Source organism: Leuresthes tenuis, unplaced genomic scaffold (genome assembly GCF_036924035.1).
Source record: "Leuresthes tenuis unplaced genomic scaffold, fLeuTen1.0.hap1 SCAF_4, whole genome shotgun sequence".
NCBI classification, from domain to species: domain Eukaryota; kingdom Metazoa; phylum Chordata; class Actinopteri; order Atheriniformes; family Atherinopsidae; genus Leuresthes; species Leuresthes tenuis.
Window position 1 is genome coordinate 23,280,236 of NW_027325358.1, and position 19,331 is coordinate 23,299,566.

General features: G+C 45.4%; 3 protein-coding genes and 1 long non-coding RNA gene across 5 annotated transcripts; 1 reads left to right on the plus strand and 3 right to left on the minus strand.

The window, feature by feature from the left end:
* Positions 1 to 53: 53 nt before the first annotated feature.
* Positions 54 to 1,116, minus strand: LOC140304602 (uncharacterized). The gene is made up of 2 exons (XR_011915279.1): positions 321 to 1,116; positions 54 to 285 (listed from the first exon to the last, which is right to left on the minus strand). It is a non-coding gene; the product is annotated as an uncharacterized lncRNA (long non-coding RNA).
* A 684-nt stretch (positions 1,117 to 1,800) lies between these two features.
* zbtb5 (zinc finger and BTB domain containing 5) lies at positions 1,801 to 6,372 on the minus strand. Its single transcript, XM_072383290.1, has 4 exons — positions 5,872 to 6,372; positions 4,980 to 5,193; positions 4,091 to 4,906; positions 1,801 to 3,950 (listed from the first exon to the last, which is right to left on the minus strand). Exons 2-4 carry the CDS (start codon positions 5,187 to 5,189, stop codon positions 2,790 to 2,792), a joined length of 2,187 nt encoding a protein of 728 aa, XP_072239391.1. The 5' UTR covers positions 5,190 to 5,193; positions 5,872 to 6,372; the 3' UTR covers positions 1,801 to 2,789.
* A 1,017-nt stretch (positions 6,373 to 7,389) lies between these two features.
* Positions 7,390 to 11,752, plus strand: polr1e (RNA polymerase I subunit E). The gene is made up of 12 exons (XM_072383294.1): positions 7,390 to 7,498; positions 7,748 to 7,851; positions 7,942 to 8,018; positions 8,104 to 8,189; positions 8,324 to 8,379; positions 8,491 to 8,635; positions 8,779 to 8,889; positions 9,010 to 9,106; positions 9,192 to 9,322; positions 10,677 to 10,758; positions 10,876 to 11,007; positions 11,233 to 11,752. The coding sequence occupies exons 1-12, from the start codon at positions 7,435 to 7,437 to the stop codon at positions 11,396 to 11,398; spliced, it is 1,251 nt and encodes a 416-aa protein (XP_072239395.1). The 5' UTR covers positions 7,390 to 7,434; the 3' UTR covers positions 11,399 to 11,752.
* On the minus strand, positions 11,439 to 18,499 carry fbxo10 (F-box protein 10). 2 transcript variants are annotated; one of them, XM_072383293.1, is made up of 11 exons: positions 18,316 to 18,499; positions 17,276 to 17,906; positions 16,313 to 17,128; positions 15,953 to 16,102; positions 15,609 to 15,745; positions 15,227 to 15,297; positions 14,982 to 15,134; positions 14,540 to 14,890; positions 14,147 to 14,454; positions 13,433 to 13,620; positions 11,439 to 12,672 (listed from the first exon to the last, which is right to left on the minus strand). In XM_072383293.1, the coding sequence occupies exons 2-11, from the start codon at positions 17,858 to 17,860 to the stop codon at positions 12,492 to 12,494; spliced, it is 2,940 nt and encodes a 979-aa protein (XP_072239394.1). In that variant the 5' UTR covers positions 17,861 to 17,906; positions 18,316 to 18,499; the 3' UTR covers positions 11,439 to 12,491. The 2 variants fall into 2 exon arrangements, with proteins under 2 accessions (XP_072239394.1, XP_072239393.1); XM_072383292.1 differs by having other exon boundaries at positions 14,147 to 14,457.
* Positions 18,500 to 19,331: the final 832 nt, after the last annotated feature.

Here is a 19,331-nt window from a genome sequence, read left to right on the forward strand (position 1 = left end):
CAAAGCCCAGCTTTAAAAGCAACAGGGCTTAAGGCAGTGACTTTTATAACGAATTTACGCCTTTGCGACATTATCAAAAAAATCTGGCATATTCATACCGGGGGTAGTGCAGTCAGTGCATTTTTCTCACAGAGACTCACATGAAAAGCTTTGAAGACAGCATCATTACGACTCTTTACGGGCTTCTCTCTTTGAAACATGGTGACCATCTTGGAGGGTGAAGGCTGGCTGTGAGTCAGGTTAGAGATTTCATCATCAGTGGGTATTTTAAACTCTGCAGCCCAACTGCAACAACTTCACCACCGATTACACGTGATGACCGGCAGGTTAGATTGTGTTAACAAGGCCATTTTTCTTCTGAAATAAAGTGTCAAGAGTGTAGATTAATGTCTCAAATATAGGTGATGCATGTACTATGACAGTGTAATGACTCAACATTAAGGTGCCGACAGGATTGGAAGCAGTGCCCCAGGTCACGATACATCAAGAATATACAATACAAAAAGGCAAACGGGTCAAGTGTTACTTTTCATTTACGCTCACTAAAACAGAACTCTACAACACTGCAGGAACAATGGTCTCAGTTAACAAACTCTTGACCAGTGAAGCTGCTCTTATATACAACCTAAAGGCAGGTTGATGTACAATTACTGATATGAAGTTGCTCGAGTCCTATGGTGAAATGTAGTTATCTAACTTATCGTGAATGTCAGCACATACCAAATTACACGTGGGCAATAAGAGACACGTAAATATAATTTCAAAAAGCCAAATAAAACAAAACAAAACAGAAAGAAAGAGAGCGAGAGAGAGAGACAAACCCTGTAAAAACATTTTGCTTTTGAACGAACAGCGTGTGAAACGCTCCTTCACCTCTGCGGACATGATTGGCTGCCCGCTGAAGGAGGAAAGATAAATGCTAAACTCCTGGCTTTCAGAGCCAGATTTCAAAGTGAGCAACATTTTCACAAAGTTCTAGATTCCAGTAAACACATTAGTTGTATAAAAGACTGATTTGTCGAAGTGCTTTCGTGTCAGATGCAACACAACGTGAACCAGAGGAAACATGGAAAAAGCACTTGTAGTACAGTAGGAAATGTTTACTTCGCGAGCTGTTCTTCAATATTTACATTTCTCTTTTTTTTCCACCTACATGCACGATGGACTCCTGTCCAACAGGTCTTTCAGGAGGCAAACAATTACCAAAGAAGCTTCTCTACGGGTGGCGTAAATTTTTTCCCCCGTTTTGGCCACAGCTGAACTTGTTTTGGTGTTTTTCAGTCAGCGACTCGCTCAACGGCACATCTTTTACGATCATAAACCACATTAAACTGCCAATCGTGACACTAAATAAGCTGTATCTCCAGTGGATTTCCCTGTCAAACTCACATTTCAGTGTTCAAATGTCACCGTTACTCAGTATCATACATTTTCTTTCAAAAATAGAGGCACGGTTGAGAGGAAAGAGAGGTTTTCTTTTTTTAACTCCCCCAGGGGAGGGGATATTTAGAGTTATTTAAAGTCTCCAACAACGTACATGTGACAAAGTACTGGTGCCAAACCTTTCAAAGCGAGGAAGTTATTATGTCGTGTGAAGTAAGGCCCCATCATTACAACGAGATTCAATTTGCCTGCTACAAGAAATATTTGACATTGACCAGACTAAGCGACACCATCAATGATCGTTGGACCAAAAGGCAACTGCAGAGTTTTATAATCTCACGTCTTGATTTAAGGATTGAGTACGCATGAAAAAAAGTGGAGTATCTATACATTAAGTGTTCTTTACCTCGATTCCTATTTTTATTATTTTTTAAAAGCTTCAAATAGAGTTCATGACATTTTAACTGCATTACAATGACAAAGTTAAACAAATCAAACATGAAGCCTATGGTTATGCATTTGGCAGATGTTTTTATGCAAAGTCACTTACAGGGAGGCAGTTAGGGTAAGCAGGTCTTGCCGAGGGACCCCTACTGGAGGTGGCACCTTTCGTGCAGGGGATTTGAGCCCAGGTCGCCCACATGAAAGGTGGAAATCATATCACTACACTGACCAGACCCCCCATCTACTGACTCTGTCGTCTCCTGTTCGTCAAACTGTCAAAAAGCTACAGATTTTCCAGCACTACGCAGGCTTGCCCAACAGCACCGACTCTTTTTTTGTTTTGCACAATAAGTTCTTAAGTAATTACATACTTACAGTTCTCCACAGTCTACATGAAGGCCCGTAAACAGAACAAGGCACAGTCAGTGTGAACAGTTGGGAGAACTCGATGGGACGCTGCTACAGATGCCGAATGCAAATTCTTCAGTAACAACCTGGTCAAAGTTGCTTCCAAGAGTAACTACAAACGATTCACTTCGACAGCTCACGATTTTTTGTTTTTTTTTGGAAAACACAATACAGTCAACTGTTTTGAAAGCTGACCTGGCTTACACGATGTAATGATAGACCTTCATAGTCTTTATATTCATAGAACATACACTACAGTGGCTAAAATACAGTCGAGTGAATCAAAAGCAATCTATGTTCCATTTTTGCTCCTCCTCTATTGTTATCATTTTTTCCTACAAAATAAAAGGGTTCACAACAACAGAATCCTCAGAGTAAGGGCTTGTCCTGAACAGCATGTAAGATTACACCACCGTGGTGGGACTGGTTAGTTTGGACAGAGCAGATAATGAGATCAAGTCGTTCTTTCAGAGCTCGACAAAAAAGAAAAAATGTTACCGCTTTGGGGACTAAACGTGTTGAAGTTGGCATTATGCACTCGACTCACTTTGACCCTACAGCAATGCGTTGGACATGTTGCTGTTCTGCCAGCGCAGACATGTTGTCTTGGAATGCTTGTACAGGTGTGACGACTGGCTGAAGCGTTTCCCACACTTCAGACACGCGTAGGGTTTCTCTCCTGTGTGAACGCGGATGTGTTTCTTGCAGTCGGTCAAGGTGAGGAAGGTTTTGCAGCATATCTTGCAAGCGTATTTTCGTGCTCCCTCAACCACCAGGACGTTGTGCTCTGAGAGAGCCTTCTTGCACTTTGACAGAACATCTGCTGAAGCCCTGGTAAGCTGAGGTGGGAGGGAGGTGGGCCTGCCACTGTCATATCCTCCGCTCTCGTTGTGAAGCAGGGGATTGGCCAGACTCGAGGAAGAGGAGGCGGCATCTTGAAGAACTATTCCTACTCCTTCACCTCCCATGCCAGCAGTCATTTTTGGAGCGATACGTCTGTAGCTTGGATAACCCGAAGCGGCTGCAGTCGCTCCTCCCGGCCCTTTTGAGGGGCGCCCCAGTGAGTGAAGCCCGAGACTGGATCGCTGGAAGTCCAAACCGAATGGATCTACCCCTCCTCGCCCTCCACTTGCACTTCCACCGCTTCCTCTGGGGTTTCCTAGACCATCATGCAGGGGGCGGAGGAACAGAGAATCAGCCTGCAGGTTATCTCCAAAGCTGTTTCGACACTCACTGCTGAGCGCACCCGACTGCAGAAGAGACGAAGTAGCGGAGCCAGACGGTCCAGCACCGTCCTGTCTCAGGAGAAAGTGATGTGCGTCGGCATCTCCGGTCGTTGTGTTGGGAAGGTCATCCTCTCCAGCAACCAACCCCGACCCACCACTCCCAAAGTCCTTGGGGCTGAGGAAGCTGGAAATGTTGAAACCAGATTTACCACTGAGTCCGTTACTGCAGCCAAAACCTCCAGCGACTCCAGCACCGCCTCCCATGCCGCTCTTGAGGAGGAGCTGCGAGCTGGACTGGAGCAGGGGGTCGGAGCTGGGCTGGGGTTCAGAGGTGAAGCTGCGGTCGCTGCTCTCTGAGCTCAGCTCCACCTTCTCCTCCTCTTCCTGACACCCAGGCTCAGCCGGGTAGCTCCCCTCTGCCTGTGACGTCACGTCACTGTTTTCATCTGCTGCCTCTGGCGAACTGAGCGGCTCACGTTTAACCATCACCTATGTTGAAAAGAAAAGAAAAAAGTAGAGCCAACAGAGATTTAATAATGATCAGAACTTTAAATGTTTCTCTAATAAAATTAAGTGAAAAAAATAACAAGAAAGTCATATCGCAATCATCAGAATATCAACATTTTTACCTTCTGCTCCTCCTCCTCGACCTCTTCTTCCTCTTTCCCTGATTTGACCCCTGCTCTGTTGTCCTGGTGATCCTGGTCACTGATGTCCTCTTCTTTGCTCACACCCCCCTGCATTCTCTCCCCTTCACAGTGTCCGCTGTCTGACTGACTTGGCATTTGAGGGTCATCTTGAGACACTGAGACTAACCCAGTGATTGCAGGATCTAACTTGGATTCATCTCCCATCTTGTGGGAGTCGGGTGAGAGAAGTGCGCCGTCCTCTCGCTCTGCATTCACCCCGTCTTCTCCTAACAAGCCCAGGTTAGGGGCAGAGGGGCGCTGCCTCTGTCTGGGCCTCTCCTCTGAAAGTCCCAGAGCGAGCGAGGGCTTACGTTTGTGGAAGCGCCGGACTGGGAAGGAGGCCCTCTGCTCGACCCCTCTGCCGCCCACCCCGTCCTCCTCCATCCCTCCCAAAGCAGAGCTCACCAAGCTGAGCCCCAGCTGCTGCAGCAGGAAGGAACGCTGCAACTTCGACGTGGCAGCGCTGGCAGCGAGATTAGCATTAGCCCCTAAAGTTGGATTCCCTGCTAAATCTGCCACTTGCTGCTGCCTGTGCCTCTGCTGCTCCTGCTGAGGGTGGTGACGGGTGGGTCTGTCGGATGAAGGGGACATAGGCAGCGTGCGCGTGGTCAGGTAATGCTTGCAGGCCTTGACAACATTGTTGAGGTGCAGGTGCGAGGCAGCAAGGAGGATATCCATGACATTGCTCTCCCCCAGCATCAGTGTTGACGTGTACATCATGTCCACCAGAGCAGCAAAAGCTTCAGCTGTCACCACCTGCAAGCACACAAAGTTTAGTATCATGCCATCAGTACACAGGAGCGACACGGTCTCTGTTAAAAGTCCAAACCTCGCTGTCCAGCTGGATCATGTTCATGCTGGCATCTCCCTCAGCGACGGTGAACAGCGCTCTGAAATGGGTGCTGCAGGCCGCAAGCACCGAGCGGTGGGCCTTGAAGTGCCGGCTGCCCACCACGATGACACAGTCGCACAGCTGGCCGTGAACGCGCTGATAGTTGAGCTGCTGGAAGATCTGTTCAAAGTGGCCTGGGAAATCCATGGCCCTGCAGACACAACAGTCCACACGCAGAGGAGGAGGCAAAATCACATGTGGGGAAAAGCAGCTGTAGAGCTGAAAGATTCAACATCAACAGAGCATCAATCAACTCCACATATGTGTCTTTATGCAGATTCTGAAATGTGACGGTCTGCTAATTTTCTCTGTTTAGGTCTGCTGTATCGGATCAGTCATAGTAAGCAACCTCACCATAATCTGGCCCATTATATTAATCAAAATGACAACAAATAGCCTGTATGAAAGTAAAGCTGTAGTTTCACTGAGGGTTTGCACATGTGAAAATGAACTGTTTGATAGCTCCGTGATCAACTGTTGTTAGTAATGATTAAAAGGCTGAATCCTGCAGCTTTTTAATGAGGGCCTTAAACTGTTGTTAGTTAAAAAGCACCATGAATAATACCTGCCTGTGGTTGACTATGTTGCTACTAAGTAACATTAAGGAATAGCTCGCACGTAAGCTAGTCTAGTTGTTTACATATGCGCATGGTGAGCAGTTAACTTTCAACTCCTCTTACACAGTAGCTACAGAGCACACCCATCCTCATGGACAGCTAGCAAGTCACTGGTCAACATATGATCAGTTAGCTAATTAAAATGCAGTAGCATAAAATATCATTGTGTTGTTAGCACAGTGAGACATAGAGCCCAACATATGTAACATTACCTTGAATTTTCCAAAAACGCTAATATCAAGAGCCAGAATAAAGTCCTGTTCAGAAGCTGACGAAGCTAAATTTAGCTGGCTGTTACCCAGCAAACTGCCTGCTAGCTACAGCACCAGCGGCGGCATTCGGTACTCCTGGGATGATCCGCTTGTCTCTTTCGGACTTCCCCCTCACCAAATTGTCCCCTCAAATGTAGCTATCGACAGCTAACGCCGCTGCTGCATCTCCCGAGGTCCACGTCCCCGCAGTTTGCCCGTACAGGATGATGGTTTTAGCTGCCGGCGGTAATACGGTCACCGTTGGTTTCAAACAGACGGACAGACAGGTCTTATTCTCACAGCTACCGGCGGATAGAACTAATGGCTAACATTATGATGATGGACATCGGTCCCATCTGGAGCGAGATGCAAGTGTTGTATGTAATTTAAAAAATTTGCCCTAACTCAGACGGTTTTTCCACCCAGACTCACAGGGTGGCGCTGTGCTTCACAACGACTTTCACGAACCCCGTGAGGCAAAGTGCTGCAGTTTTATAGTTTCACCGCACGGTGTCGCTGCTGTGTCTCAGAGCATACTCTGAGCTCACTGCCAAAGGTTTTAATCAGTGTGAGGAAAATACACATTCAAAATGTCTTTCCTTTATCAACATTGGAAAATGGTCCTCTCTTTAGAATGTTTTTCATACATCTATTCACACAAACACTCCTGCAGTGTCTAATTAGTTAAATAGAAATCTAAAGAGTGAGATATTGGGCTGTAATAATACAAATTACAAATTGGCTGCAAATTTGATGGGTCAGTCAGTCAGTTTTTGTGTGTGTGCAACATGAACATAAATGTCATTTTTAGAAATCAAATTTATACTAATTGAGGACCAAGGAAATGTACATCATTGTTTGATATTGCATAAAGAGTGTGGCAAGTCTACAGACAATGGTAATTTATTTTACTGTTTGCCTCTTATTAATAAATTTTCCACCAATAACAATAATACAAATTCATTTCAAATCTAAATTGGGTCATAACTGAGGTTTTGAAGTTGAAATTGAAAAGTGGTTTAAAAATAAAATAGTGGGAAAAAGTTTAAAAATCGAATTCCCATTTCTATCAATTAAATTTAAATTCGAAGCTAATTCTGATTTAGCAACTAGCAGAATTCCTAACTAAATATGTCAGGATTCTGACCTAGTATCTTATAAGTCGGACTTACTATCTCAATATTTGGACTTTGTATCTCGAAATGTTAAATGTAGCATCTCAAAACTGAATTTGCATCTGGAATTGTGACCAAATATAGATATAAAAAAAATACTTCAACATTAAGTGGGAAGTCTGACATATTTAGTCAGTATTTTGACGTCTTGGAACGTCATTTTTTTATAAAACATTTTCAGTGGCAGAAATGGCATCCCATACTATGCAACATAAATCAGAGTCACGGTAACAAATCTTGAATAACTACCTCAGACGCTCAGAATTAGCCCTGTTGTGCTGAATGAAATAGTTTTTGACGAAAACGGAAGTTTGGCGGAAGGTAACATCCTGGCACACATGAAACTGTCATGGCTGCCTCCTGCTCGTTGGTTTGTTGCGGAGAGGAGACGGAGTCCGATAAAGCCGTTATAGGTGACTACCTGACACTTATTTCACATTGAAAGTCCTGTAAAGATGATTCTAACAGCAACGGTGACAGCGGGTGTTATGTCGAGCTGAGCGGGGCTGTTTAAATAATGCTGTGCGCGCACACGTGGACGTGCCGCCCTCCGCCAGGACTGTGTTGACTGTGTTCTCACATATCACACATACACCTGGGAGTTTACCAACATGATATGGGTAATGTGATGACCTGTTCACCTTTGTGTTTCTCGCGTACAGTTCGCTTTTCAAACGGCTGCGTCCAAAATGCAGACAAACTGGATTTCACCATGTTCAAGGACACAGATGAAACCAACCCAAGGAAAAGGAGCAGGCGGATAGTGGTGAGGGAGATGATGTACTGTGTGACACAGGTTGCCTTGCGTTGCTCTCAGCACTCAGTGACTTTGTTCCCTCTGTTCTCTTTTGTGGAGGTTGCTGAATCAGACAGGCTGTCCTATGTTGGACAGAATTTTGGAGAGGGATCGTTGAAATGCAACAATCTTTGCAAGTAGGTGAATTGAGTATGTTTTGATACATCACAGCTTTTTGTCTTTGTAAAACAGGAGTGATAAATGTGTTCGGTGCTTCTTCAGATATTATGTTGGAGTGTTGAACAGACAGACCATGCAAATGGAGGTACACAGCGCTCAGATGTTCAACATGAAACCTGTCATACCAGGTAAAGAGAAAAGCAGTCGTCAAAATACGCTCACAGTGAGAACGAAGCATAATCGCCAACCAGCATATGCCAAATCAGTCTTAACTGGCCAAAAACATGCTGGTAGATGCCATTTAATCTGTCTTTGCCACCAGGAGAGATAGCAGAGACTGAGAACCCACAAGACACTACTCTGTCCTATAGAGACAAGGTACAGGGTTTTATCCTGATGTTTTTTTCCTTCTTCTTGGAGTTGAATAGGACTGTCCTCGAGCAAGGAATGAAAATAAAAACAAATCTAATGTCTCATTTTTTTCTTTAGGTTGACTCATTGATTGAAGCCTTTGGCACCAACAAACAAAAGCGAGCGCTGAGCTCCCGCAGGCTCAACCAGGTGGGCAGCGACACCCTCCAGCATGCAGTGGCTAAAGCTGCCAGCACCGTGATTGACAAGAAGGGTGTGGCAGGTGAGCTGCTCCTCTCTCTTATTTGTGTGAATTTCAGGGGTGTTGAGCCTCTTTTTGGAGAATTCTAACCCTAAATATCTGCTGCTCGAATGGTCGTCTTTCTCTATCTGTTGTCTCATTTGATCAACTTTTTCCCCACTCAGCTCTTCAACAGGAAGTGGCTGAAACCGAGTCCCAGGAAGCTCTGACCTCCCACCTGCCTCCCTGCAACTTGGACGCAGACAGTCGAGAGAACGTCTACCCGTTCGATGAACGTATCTTTTACCCGTTCTGTGTCACCGTGTGCTTGTGTGGCTGAGACGAACGTAAGGGAACACAGTTTTGCGTTTGGAGCTGCAGCAGAGTTTGTCTTCACCCTTAACTGACTCCAACAGTCCTGAGTCCAGTTGAGTTTGCTGCTTTGGAGCAGGCTGGTTCCAAGATGGCTGCACTCACCCCCGAGGAGCTGCAGAAGATGAGAGATGCAGGAGGGTAGGTCAACAAAGACCTCTGCTTTCTGGGATCTCAGCTTTCTGGGACAAAAATTCTCATTTTTCCTTGTACTTTTTCACTCGAGGTACCTTTGCGTCTTGAGGCATCTGGAGAATATGGCAACTGTGGGTGAAGCCAGAGACAGAGTGTCACGCTGCGCCTTTTACCTCTCGATGCTCCTTAAGCTGGCACGGCAGAAGAATGTCTCCCACAAGTGTGAGTGATGTTGTTTTTCTGTTTCTCATACAGTGCCGACAGAAAGTTTTTGCACCCTTTGCAGTTCAGGATTACATCAGAATACAGATACAGGGGAAAGATGCAAAAACCAAATATGGCACATTTTTGGGCATTTCTGCACTCATCATATTGAGACGTATAGAAAATGGAAGCAGTGTGCCTAAAATAAAATGGAGCAGTAGTCATTCCAAACGCAGCTGATTTGATTTTAAGCTCAAAGGTGTCTTGTTTTAGTTGGTTGCGTATCAGACGAAACGAAATGGCCCTTTAATGATTCTGACTGGAAACGGGGATGAAGGAAGAAAGGTTGGAGGTTTCAAAGGAAATGTTGCAATTCTGATTAATTCTTTTTATATAGACACTTTAGCAGAGTGTTTCCCAGCCATGTGTTCTTCCTCCAGCACACCTGATTCAAATAAACGCGTCAGCTCTTTCTAAGCTCTGCAGAAGGCTGATGAAGACCCGTTCATTTGAACCAGGTGCGCTGGAGCAGGGAACATGGAAAACATGCCAGGTGGTGTGCCTTGAGGACCAGGGTTGGGAAACCTTGCTTTAGAAGTTAGATTGAAAGTTATCCCGACCCACAAACATCCTTCAGTTGATGTTTTTCAGTCAGTGTACTGTGTGGTTGACAGTGATTTCCTTTGTGCTTTCTGAATGAGAATTGTGAGCAGTGTTAGACGACCTCTGAGAGAAACCGAGGTGCATGCTGAATGTGCAGCCTCTGTGAAGCGTTCTTAAAAAGCTGTGATGCTCCCCGTACAGTAAAACATGGCGATGGCAGCGTCATTCTGTGGGGATGTTTCTGTGGGACAGGGGCAGAAAGACGGAGACTGAACCTTTTCTGGAGTGCGTAGGATCTCCTGCTGGTGTGGAGGTTTTACTTTTCAGTAGCGTCATAAATCATTTCTGTGGCTTTGGGAACGAATGCACAGTGAAAACGTGCACACTTCACACATTCCTCGGGGCATGCATGAACTCGTTTTTTTACAGCAACGTGGGCCTCGTACCAGGCGAAGGAGAGGCGACGGCGTAAAGACTGGTGATGGCTGGAAAACTATGCTAGAGACACTTGAGGTTACCAAAGGGGCTTAGCAGGGAGTCCAGTTGCTTCTTACGTGGAATATTTCAGTATTTCTTCTTTGATAAATTTAGGAAAAATCTGGTTTTGCTTTTTTGTGCAGATTGAGAGAAAATGAACTGGTTCCACGTTGAGTTTGAAACTTTAATGTGAAAAACCTGTCCGATAGCTTTCTGTCTGCACTCCGCATGTAAACTGACCTAAAAACCTGCTTCTAAACTTTAGCTAATAATGGCTCATGTTTGTGTGCAGTCGGGAAGGAAGAGGGCTGCCCGCGAATCATTCAGATCAAACTGCTCAGAACCTTCACCGTTGAGACGTTCAACAATGGCAGGTATGATGATCGGAACGGGCTGCTGCTTTACTTTCTAAACCAGAACCATTTGTGTCACACAACAGTGTTTTTGATATCGAGTTTCAGACAAATAAACTTGATCTTGATCCTTTTTAGGGTCCAGAACATCGTGTCGACATCAATGCGTTCCAAAATAGCAGCATACAGCCTGGCTCTGCTGCTGCATATGGCTTGCATGACTGCTGACCTCTCATTACTGCACCGCGACCTTGGAATTACTGAGACCAAGTAAGAATAAGAGCTTCATTTACATGCAGTGTTCTAACACAAAGTTTCTCTGGTTAAATAACACCGAGCCAGTAGTGTCCTCTCGCTCAGGTTGACATTGCTGTTCTTAGTCAAATTTCTACTTTCATACACATAGCTGTGACACCTCCCACTGTACTGAACCGTCAGCATGAGGTGTGTTAAAGGAGCTCTGAACATAGAACTGATGCATGCGTTTACCTACAGGGTGATCGAGATTGCAAAGTCAATGGGACTGACTTTAATCAAACCAGCCCGGGGCAAAGGTGAGGAGGCTGGACTGCGCAATGACCACAAACAGGCCTCGCTTATTCTGCCTCTGATCAAATACGATCAGTTCATGGAGAGACGAAAGCGTAAGAAAATGCACTGAAGACCTTAAAGGAAATGAAAGAAAAGGACTAAGGGAAGACTGTGAGAAGTGGAACTGTCACAAACAAGAACTGTTTATTCGTGTATTTTGTAGACAAATAAAGTGGTTGACTTTGAGCTATACATGATCTCATTACTCGACGCTTACAAGTTGAAGGTACAAAAAAAAAAAAAAAAAGACTATCGGGCTGTAAACAACCTCTAGATGATGGAACATCCAGCTTAAACATGTAGGCACATTTGTAGACATCACATATTGCACACTAAACATCTTTCTCCTTCTTTGGTTGTTACCAAGCGAGTCTTTGTGATTGTATGTCACCCTGCAGCATGTTGTCACCATCCTGAATGCTAACTGTAACGTGTCCCACTGAAATTTAAAAAAAAAAAAAAAAAAAAATCAAAGACAGCTGAACAACTTGGAGGACATCTTCAGAAACTGCAGACTCACCAGGAAACAACATCTCTGTGCAAGAGGCAGAAGCTTAATCTTGACTTAGGTTTTCTCTTTTTTTTTTTTGCATATACACCTCAGACCACGACACACTCGTTCTCCTCGCTACAATCATCGATTTACTTTAAAAAAGTCAAAACAAGGCACAGCTTTACTTAGTTGACCATGGTTGAAGCTGGCATCTCTGAAACCTCCGGCTGGGACTTTTAAATGTGCACGTACTAACCCGAGTCCCGGAGGCAAACTGACAAAACCGACAGAAGTTCACGGTGAAAAGGAACATGATCAAAGGTAAAGCTTTAGCGTAATCTGTGTCAAACATACGGTGATGAAAAGATCCAAATGGGCTGCGCCCAAGCTTCACCTTGTTCTGTATTTTACGGGCGCACCGTTATTGTATCGTAAAATTAAAACGAGTCTGATTTACAAAATGATTCGCCGTCCTTACATACTGTGGGACAGGTGGCCCGCTTCTACCCCTTCGGTTGCGTCTCTTGACTTCTTGAGACGGTTCACTGCATGAGGAGGGCATTGTGTTGGAAAGTCGAGAGGACTTTGGACCGTGGACAGTTTAAAAAGTGATGCGTCATTGACGTCTGGCCACTGGAATCCACGTTGGTTTGTCAGGGCTTGCCAGGATTCACAGGATGGAGCAGAACATGCTGCCACTGTGGCAGCCACTTTCCACCGTAGCGCCGACCCTGGCAGTCATGGAGATTCCAAGTCGGGAGGGATACTGGGATGAGGACAGGCCGGCATGAGAGCTCGCCAGTGGGCGAGGAGGAGGGTTATCCAGAACCCAGGGTGGAGCAGATGTACAGCTGGAAAATGTAAAAGAGATTACCAAACGTATTCAGACTCCTTTGAAATACATTGTGGCAGATTTATGTGTACTTCACACATCTAACGCCAATATTCAGTCTCTTTATTTTAATTGTCGTTCTTGGTCTTTGCTCTTTAGGTAGATGTCACACTTTATATGCTGAATCATCAGCTAGTTTCCATCAATCTGCTGTATGGTGTTAAAACTGCAGCCCAAAACATCACTATGAAAGTATTAATAGTGACCATGAACTATAACAAAAAAAAAAAAAGACCCCACTTCAAACACACCTAAAAGTTCAGTTTAAAAAGTGGCTGCATAGCCCTTTAACTTCGTTAGCAGAGGGATCTTCTTCAAACTCGGCAGTAAAGTTCGCTTTGGCTGAAGGATGAACTTTTACATTCAAGCTTTGATTAGATTTGAAGTTGGAAAAAGTGACATTCTTCTCCACAGAAGGAGTCATACATTAATGATACAAAATCTGACAGAAATGCCTAAAAGGAGAATCTGGCCATAATGTCACACCATCACTCTGGAGATGAAGGGCAGATTGTGATCATTTATCTTTTCAGACTGAGTCCTGAATTAGTCACAATTCATCTTGAAACTACGCAGATTGTATAGATGTTATATGTTCAAAAGGTGGATGTGAAGAGAATCTGCAGGTCGGTTGGCATCTAAAAATAAGGCGGAAAAGGTGCAGACGGATAAGGCCACTGATGCCTCTGAACACTGCTATATTTCAGTTGCTTAGTTACCTGTTATTATGCCTCAGAATACTGTTGTTGCACAGCACGCAGCTCTCATTGCCAGGGTCCATGTGTAGCAGTGTTTTTTTGTTCTCTGGGTGGCCCTGGAACAAGATGTTGTCATGCACAACACCTTTTACTGGCCCCAGCAGAGCAATACCACAGCCCTGTGCTGGTTGCACACGGTTGCGCAATATCTAAAGACAAAAAAGATAGAATTTATTTCTTTTTTAAATCACTAACGTGCTAAAGTGATGTATACATCGTGTCGATTGCATCTGAAATAAGTCTAGTCCTATGTTAGAGTCTTGAGTCATCCCTCTTTTCTTTATAATTTCCAGACTTTCTGGTAATCTTTTTAAGCTGTTGTGAGCAACAGTTCTGAGAACGGAACAAAAGGCAGCCAACATCCAAAGAAGAGCTTTAGGATGTCCTTCCAGAAGCCTGGAGAGCTATTCCCAAAGACTTATTAAAGAAATAACAGGAAAGCTGGTCTAAGAGTGTTCAGACTGTGTTGAAGAATAAAACTGATCAAACTAAATATTGATTTTCATGCTCGTTCCAAATGTACTCTCTCAATTTTATATAATGCATACATTCCATTCATGTTTGCCCATGTTTATTGCACTTATTTATCCTGGCAATATACAGTATAAAGAAACAAGGGGAGGCTCAGGACTTTTGCACAGTGCTCAAGTCTACCGGTGTATCACTCAATCTCACCTTTATATCAGTGCTTGCAGACACCTGGATCCCATATCCGCTGTTACCAACCACATCGTTCTCTACTATCTGCCCGTTACCACTAAGCCTGACTCCATGGCCACTGTTTTCGTAGATGCCATTACCACGTAGCTCAACTCTGCAGTCCTTCTCCACTGTAATACCACCTCGACTATTTTTAAGAATGCAGTTTGTAACAAGTCGGGTCAGCTGACTGCTCTGCAGCACGGCGATGCCAGGGCCACGGTTGCTGTTTATGAGGTTCGCGAACACATTCAGGGCTTCGCTGCTCTTCACATATAGGCCAACTGCTGCAAAAAGACAGAAAGCGGGAGAGACCGTTGGAGACAGAGAGCCACTGTTTGCATTTGGTTCAACGGATCGGTTTAGTACCTCCGTTGTAGCTCACGCAGTTGCCTTCCACCAGGGCCACGCTGATGGAGCGGCGAGCAGAGTGCCGCTCATCCTCGCTGTCCAGATCGCTTTCCCAAGCAAACAGTTCGCCCTCCTCATTAAAGTTCTCCTGACCTTCTCTTCCTTCTCCTTCCACTCCTCTCCTCTCTCCAATGCCTGCGTCTCCACCAATCCCTTCCTGTCCAGGCCAGCTCCCCTCCCTGGCCTCAATGTTCTCCGGGTCCTTTCGGCAGAACACTGCCAGCCCATACATGCAGTTATGGAGGATGTAGTTTCCTAAGAGCTGGGGGAGGCTGGACGACATAACCCACACACCGCAGCCTTTATTACCTAAAGAAATCAGAGGAGGAAATTAAACACTTGGAGCAAAGCGTTGAAAGAGGAGCTGTTATGCACAAACAATCAGGCTGAAGTGACATACAGTAGACATGGTTTCCCTCAATAAGTCCACGTCCTCGTTCTCCCACCACCACACCGTCTGAGTAGCCATAACAGATGTAATTGTTCCTCAAGATGGGGTCACCTCCTCTGCGGATGTCCACACCCCCCCACTGGTTCTCCCTGATCACATTCTCTGGAATTAAAATGCCGTCATATACACATGATGAATCCAGTCATCCCGATGGGTGATGTAGACCATTAGAAGGGGCGGAGCCACTCACACACCTGTTATCATCCCTCTGCCATTCTCATTGATGGCAATCCCTGCTGCCTGGCCTTGAAAGATGTGATTACCACTAAGAAAGAAATGAAGAGAGAAGTGGATTAATTGCTTAAGTTCAGACTTTGCACAGACACTGAATAGAGCAAAGCCAACAAAAACCCTATTAGGAATGCATGTGCTTCAAAGTCAAAATATCTGAAAGAAAGTATGCAGTTTCTCTGCTAAACAATACTGCTTTTCATTTTATTACTGAGAACCTTTGTCCTCTCTCCCTACTGAGAACACCCATCGAGAAACTATGAACACTGAACAATATCCAAATAATGGCAAGCGCAGGGTCAACGCAATCCCAGGCAAGTTGGATGTTTGTGGAGTCCAACCTACCTCACCACGGGATTCCCGCTGAAGAGAATATACACACCGGCTTCCTTGTTGTTGTAGATCAGGTTGCTCCGAATAGAACCTTTCCCGTTGCCAAGAACAACAACCCCAGAACGAAAACCACTATGAATTTTGTTGCACTGCGGAATGAAAGATGGTATACAAACAGAGTAGTGCATACAACACTAAGACACGTTTCCAGCAGAGCTAACATGCCATGAGGTTACGGGTAAGAGGGTGTTAACGACCAGTCATGAAATGCTTTTGAAAAATCAGAGACAAGCTGTATGTGGAGTTATGTGAGAATTACTGACGAATGCTTCCAACTTTAAAAGATGGTAATTTACCAGAATGGTGGGGTTAGCCCCTTTTCGGATGTCCAGCCCCGCCTCCCCATTCGAGTGGATGTTATTTTCCGCAATGAGGCCCCGAGCAGACAGACGTAGAAACACGCCTGACGCACGGCACTCGCACACCTCATTTCTCAGCATCACAATCTAAAGGAGGGGAGAGAGAAAGAGGGAGCTCAAGTAACAGCTTGACCTGGAATTTGCTGCTAAATTACTAATGATCAAAGCCACTTCCTTAACTTGATATGCTCCTCAAACGGTACTCTGCGTATTAGAGTCACTAAACCTGAGAAATCTTAACGTGTAAGGATGATAATTGAGATTTATCAGAGACAAAGGTATAATGATTGAATTTACTGTGGAGTTCTGGATGCAACGGACAGCATAGTTCAGCCCACGGAATATATTGTCCTCCAACCGAGCTTGTCCATAATTGGACACATGTACACCGCCCTTCCCGTCTCTGAAGAGGCAGCGTCTGAGGATGCAGCCAAGTGTCGATGTTCCCAATATCAGAGCCTCAGGGTCCCTTTCTAATTCTTGCTGAAGGGTGAGGGGTTCAGGGGTTAAAGATGGGGGGTCAGGGGATGACGCAAGTGGCAGAGAGCCATCTGCCCGGAGCTTGAGTAAATGAGATAGGCTGTGATGGTCACAGGGGATTTTGTAATCCAGTGTAAACTGTTTCTTAGTGTTATCATTTCTCTCGCTGTCTCGGTTTTCCTCTTCTCTCTCACTGTGCTCACCATCACTCCAGCCATCTTCAATAAATGTGCCCTGACAACCAGAGTCTCCACCTGTCCTTCTCTTCCAGTCCTCCATGCTCACACGCTCCTTTTTAACATTACCATGGGGAGGGTCAGGCTCACCAGTGGAGCTGGCCTGAGGGCCTTTGGGGGAGCTGCAAGACCCAGATGGGAACGTCCTGGCTAGGGCAGCCAAGTGTTTACAAGCCCAGTTCCTTTCTGACACCGGAGGACCTTCCACAGTCACCGAAGCTGTGTCACTTCCTGAGAAATCACAGCTGTCCAACAAACTGAGCACAACACCCAGCAAGTGGGCAGAGCTGCCTTGTGAAAAGGAGCAAAAACGAGCCTGGCAGGTTCCGGGACCACGGATTTGCAGCTGGGCCCCCTCAAAGTTGCAGTTATCTAGCTGGATGTGACCCCATGATGTCTAGAGGAGAGCAGGGAAAGAAAAGTGATAGCAGTCAGACAGAAAGAATGAAATAAACTGGAATTAAACCTGATTTGTGGATTCAAGAGAGAGTCAGAACCTCTAATGAGACATAGCGCTCTGTGAAACCACAAGCTTCAACTTCACCTTGTAGACAACAGTGGAGAACCAGGGTGGCATGAAAACCAGGTTACACAGCCTGGCAGTAGGGCACTGCTGCTCCATACACACCAGGAGGGCCACCTCGCCCAGTCGGCCCAAACCAACCAGCTCCACTGGCACTTTCAGCGACACCTCAGCCTGCTCCTCATACACCCCTGGATGGAGAACCACACGATCATATGGCCCCACCACTCCAAGAGCCCCTCGCAAGGTCTCAAACTCACAACCGGGCCCCACATGCCAAACCCTGCGGTCTTTTCTCCGACGGAAGAAGAGGAGGCAGGCAGAGGACTGCAGCTCTGGTCCATTCCGAGTCCAGGTGCGGGTGGCGAGGGCGTGCTGCTTCAGTGCCTCTCTCCAGGAGGGGGGCTCAAGATGGGGCTGACTGGGCCAGTTGGGATGCCGACACTCGGGGCAACCAAGGCAGAGCTGCCTCCAGCGGGTGTTATCCAGAGAGAGAATGAGCTCCCGCCAGGCACGGCACACCTGGCAGCAGCGGCCCAGGTCTGGGAGAGGAAGATAGGCCAAGATAACCCTCCACAGCTCCATGGGGAGGCTACCCACCTCCATGGCAGCAGAGACACCGGCTGGGGGGCACTGTGACGATGGGGAGTACCTGGAAACAGCATGTAAGACGTGCACACGCACGTGCAGTTAAAGCAACAGGAAACCACTCAACCGTTACACAACAATAACATACATATATATATATATATTTACATATAAACACCACCATACAACTATAACCCTCCGATGTCCAGTGTCGCGGCATCAGTGGGTTTTTTTTTGCTTTGCTTTTTTTTTTTAAGTAGGAAAACAACAGCAAATATTCAACATTTTTTATTTTTCCTGTCAAGTTCACTTCCCCCAGCGACATCTAATATTTACACACAGGCCTGCAGCTTTTTTCTCAAAGTTTACAACGGTTAAGGATGGTTAGCTAGCGAGGTGACGCTAGGTATTGCGAACTAACCCTCTGCGCAACTAACGTTAGCTACAAACATCATGAAAAATGAGAGGCTCACCTTTTAGCAGTTTGCCATAGTTCGAATAATCAACACATGCCGGCTCGATGTTTACACCAGCGATCTACCTGGCGGTACAAGTCTCCTCACAGCCTCCGCCAGGGTTCACAGTAGTCCATGATGACTGCAGATGTGCCATGGAAATGGAGCTCAGGCGAAGGCTACCAGTTTACGGCAGGAGACAAAAAAAAAAGATCTCCATCTTCCGCTTCCAAAAAGTGGGCGTTGACGTTAATCCGCCCCCTCCTCCCCCTCAAAAGACGCACGCGCGCGCACCTTGGGATGGAGCATGGGGGCTCCTGCTGCGGTCAGGACAGATGCAGTTAAAGATGGCCAGACAAACCTTCAGTAGCTACCAGACAAAGTTCGGTTAAATCACCGCCACAGTGCGTTTCACTGTTGTGTAATTTGAAAGGAATTTCGTCAGTATTTTAATGCGCCACACCAAATAATACCTGCAACTTGCAGATGAATACTGCCTCCATGGTCGTTATTGGCAGTGCCAAGTCAATTATCAGGATTGGGTGGCTGTCGGGATCAAGATGGCATAATCAGATATCAATAATAAGAGTTATTGTGACTTCTCTAGATTAGATGATAAAACGGTGTAATTATACTGTAGTTACATTTCCAAGGATACTTGGTTAAAGTAGTTATACATCTAAAGTATGTCAACAAAAACTTTACAGAAACCAAATGCTTAGAGTTAAATAGCATGTTTTTTCCAATGACAATTGTACTTGACCTGTTCCAACTGCTAAACTTGTTCCACTATAAATCAAAGTTCTTCTCAGGCTTCCAGTTCTGTTAATGGTTAACCAGCTAATTCCTGAATCTGTTTTTAATTTTGCACCATTTTCATTCTCCTGTCTTGACCTTTGTAGGATTTTATTTATTTTATCATAACTTAATTAGAATTTTTGTTCTGTTGTCTTCTGAGCGGCCCCCATGCAGGGGACACTAGCAACTTGTTAACAATAAATTAGATTTCAACAGTTTAATTATGATTTAGTGCA

Coding starts and splice junctions, on each gene's coding strand:
- zbtb5 (XM_072383290.1), bottom strand. CDS start 5,189: ATGGATTTCCCAGGCCACTTTGAACAGATCTTCCAGCAGCTCAACTAT. Junction 4,907..4,979: donor TGATCCAGCTGGACAGCGAG/GTTTGGACTTTT, acceptor GTGTGCTTGCAG/GTGGTGACAGCTGAAGCTTT. Junction 3,951..4,090: donor TCGAGGAGGAGGAGCAGAAG/GTAAAAATGTTG, acceptor TTTTCAACATAG/GTGATGGTTAAACGTGAGCC.
- polr1e (XM_072383294.1), top strand. CDS start 7,435: ATGGCTGCCTCCTGCTCGTTGGTTTGTTGCGGAGAGGAGACGGAGTCC. Junction 8,380..8,490: donor CTCTGTCCTATAGAGACAAG/GTACAGGGTTTT, acceptor TTTTTTCTTTAG/GTTGACTCATTGATTGAAGC. Junction 8,890..9,009: donor CGTCTACCCGTTCGATGAAC/GTATCTTTTACC, acceptor TGACTCCAACAG/TCCTGAGTCCAGTTGAGTTT.
- fbxo10 (XM_072383292.1), bottom strand. CDS start 17,860: ATGGAGGTGGGTAGCCTCCCCATGGAGCTGTGGAGGGTTATCTTGGCC. Junction 16,103..16,312: donor GTTGCATCCAGAACTCCACA/GTAAATTCAATC, acceptor CCCCTCCTTTAG/ATTGTGATGCTGAGAAATGA. Junction 14,891..14,981: donor TGAGGGAAACCATGTCTACT/GTATGTCACTTC, acceptor TGATTTCTTTAG/GTAATAAAGGCTGCGGTGTG.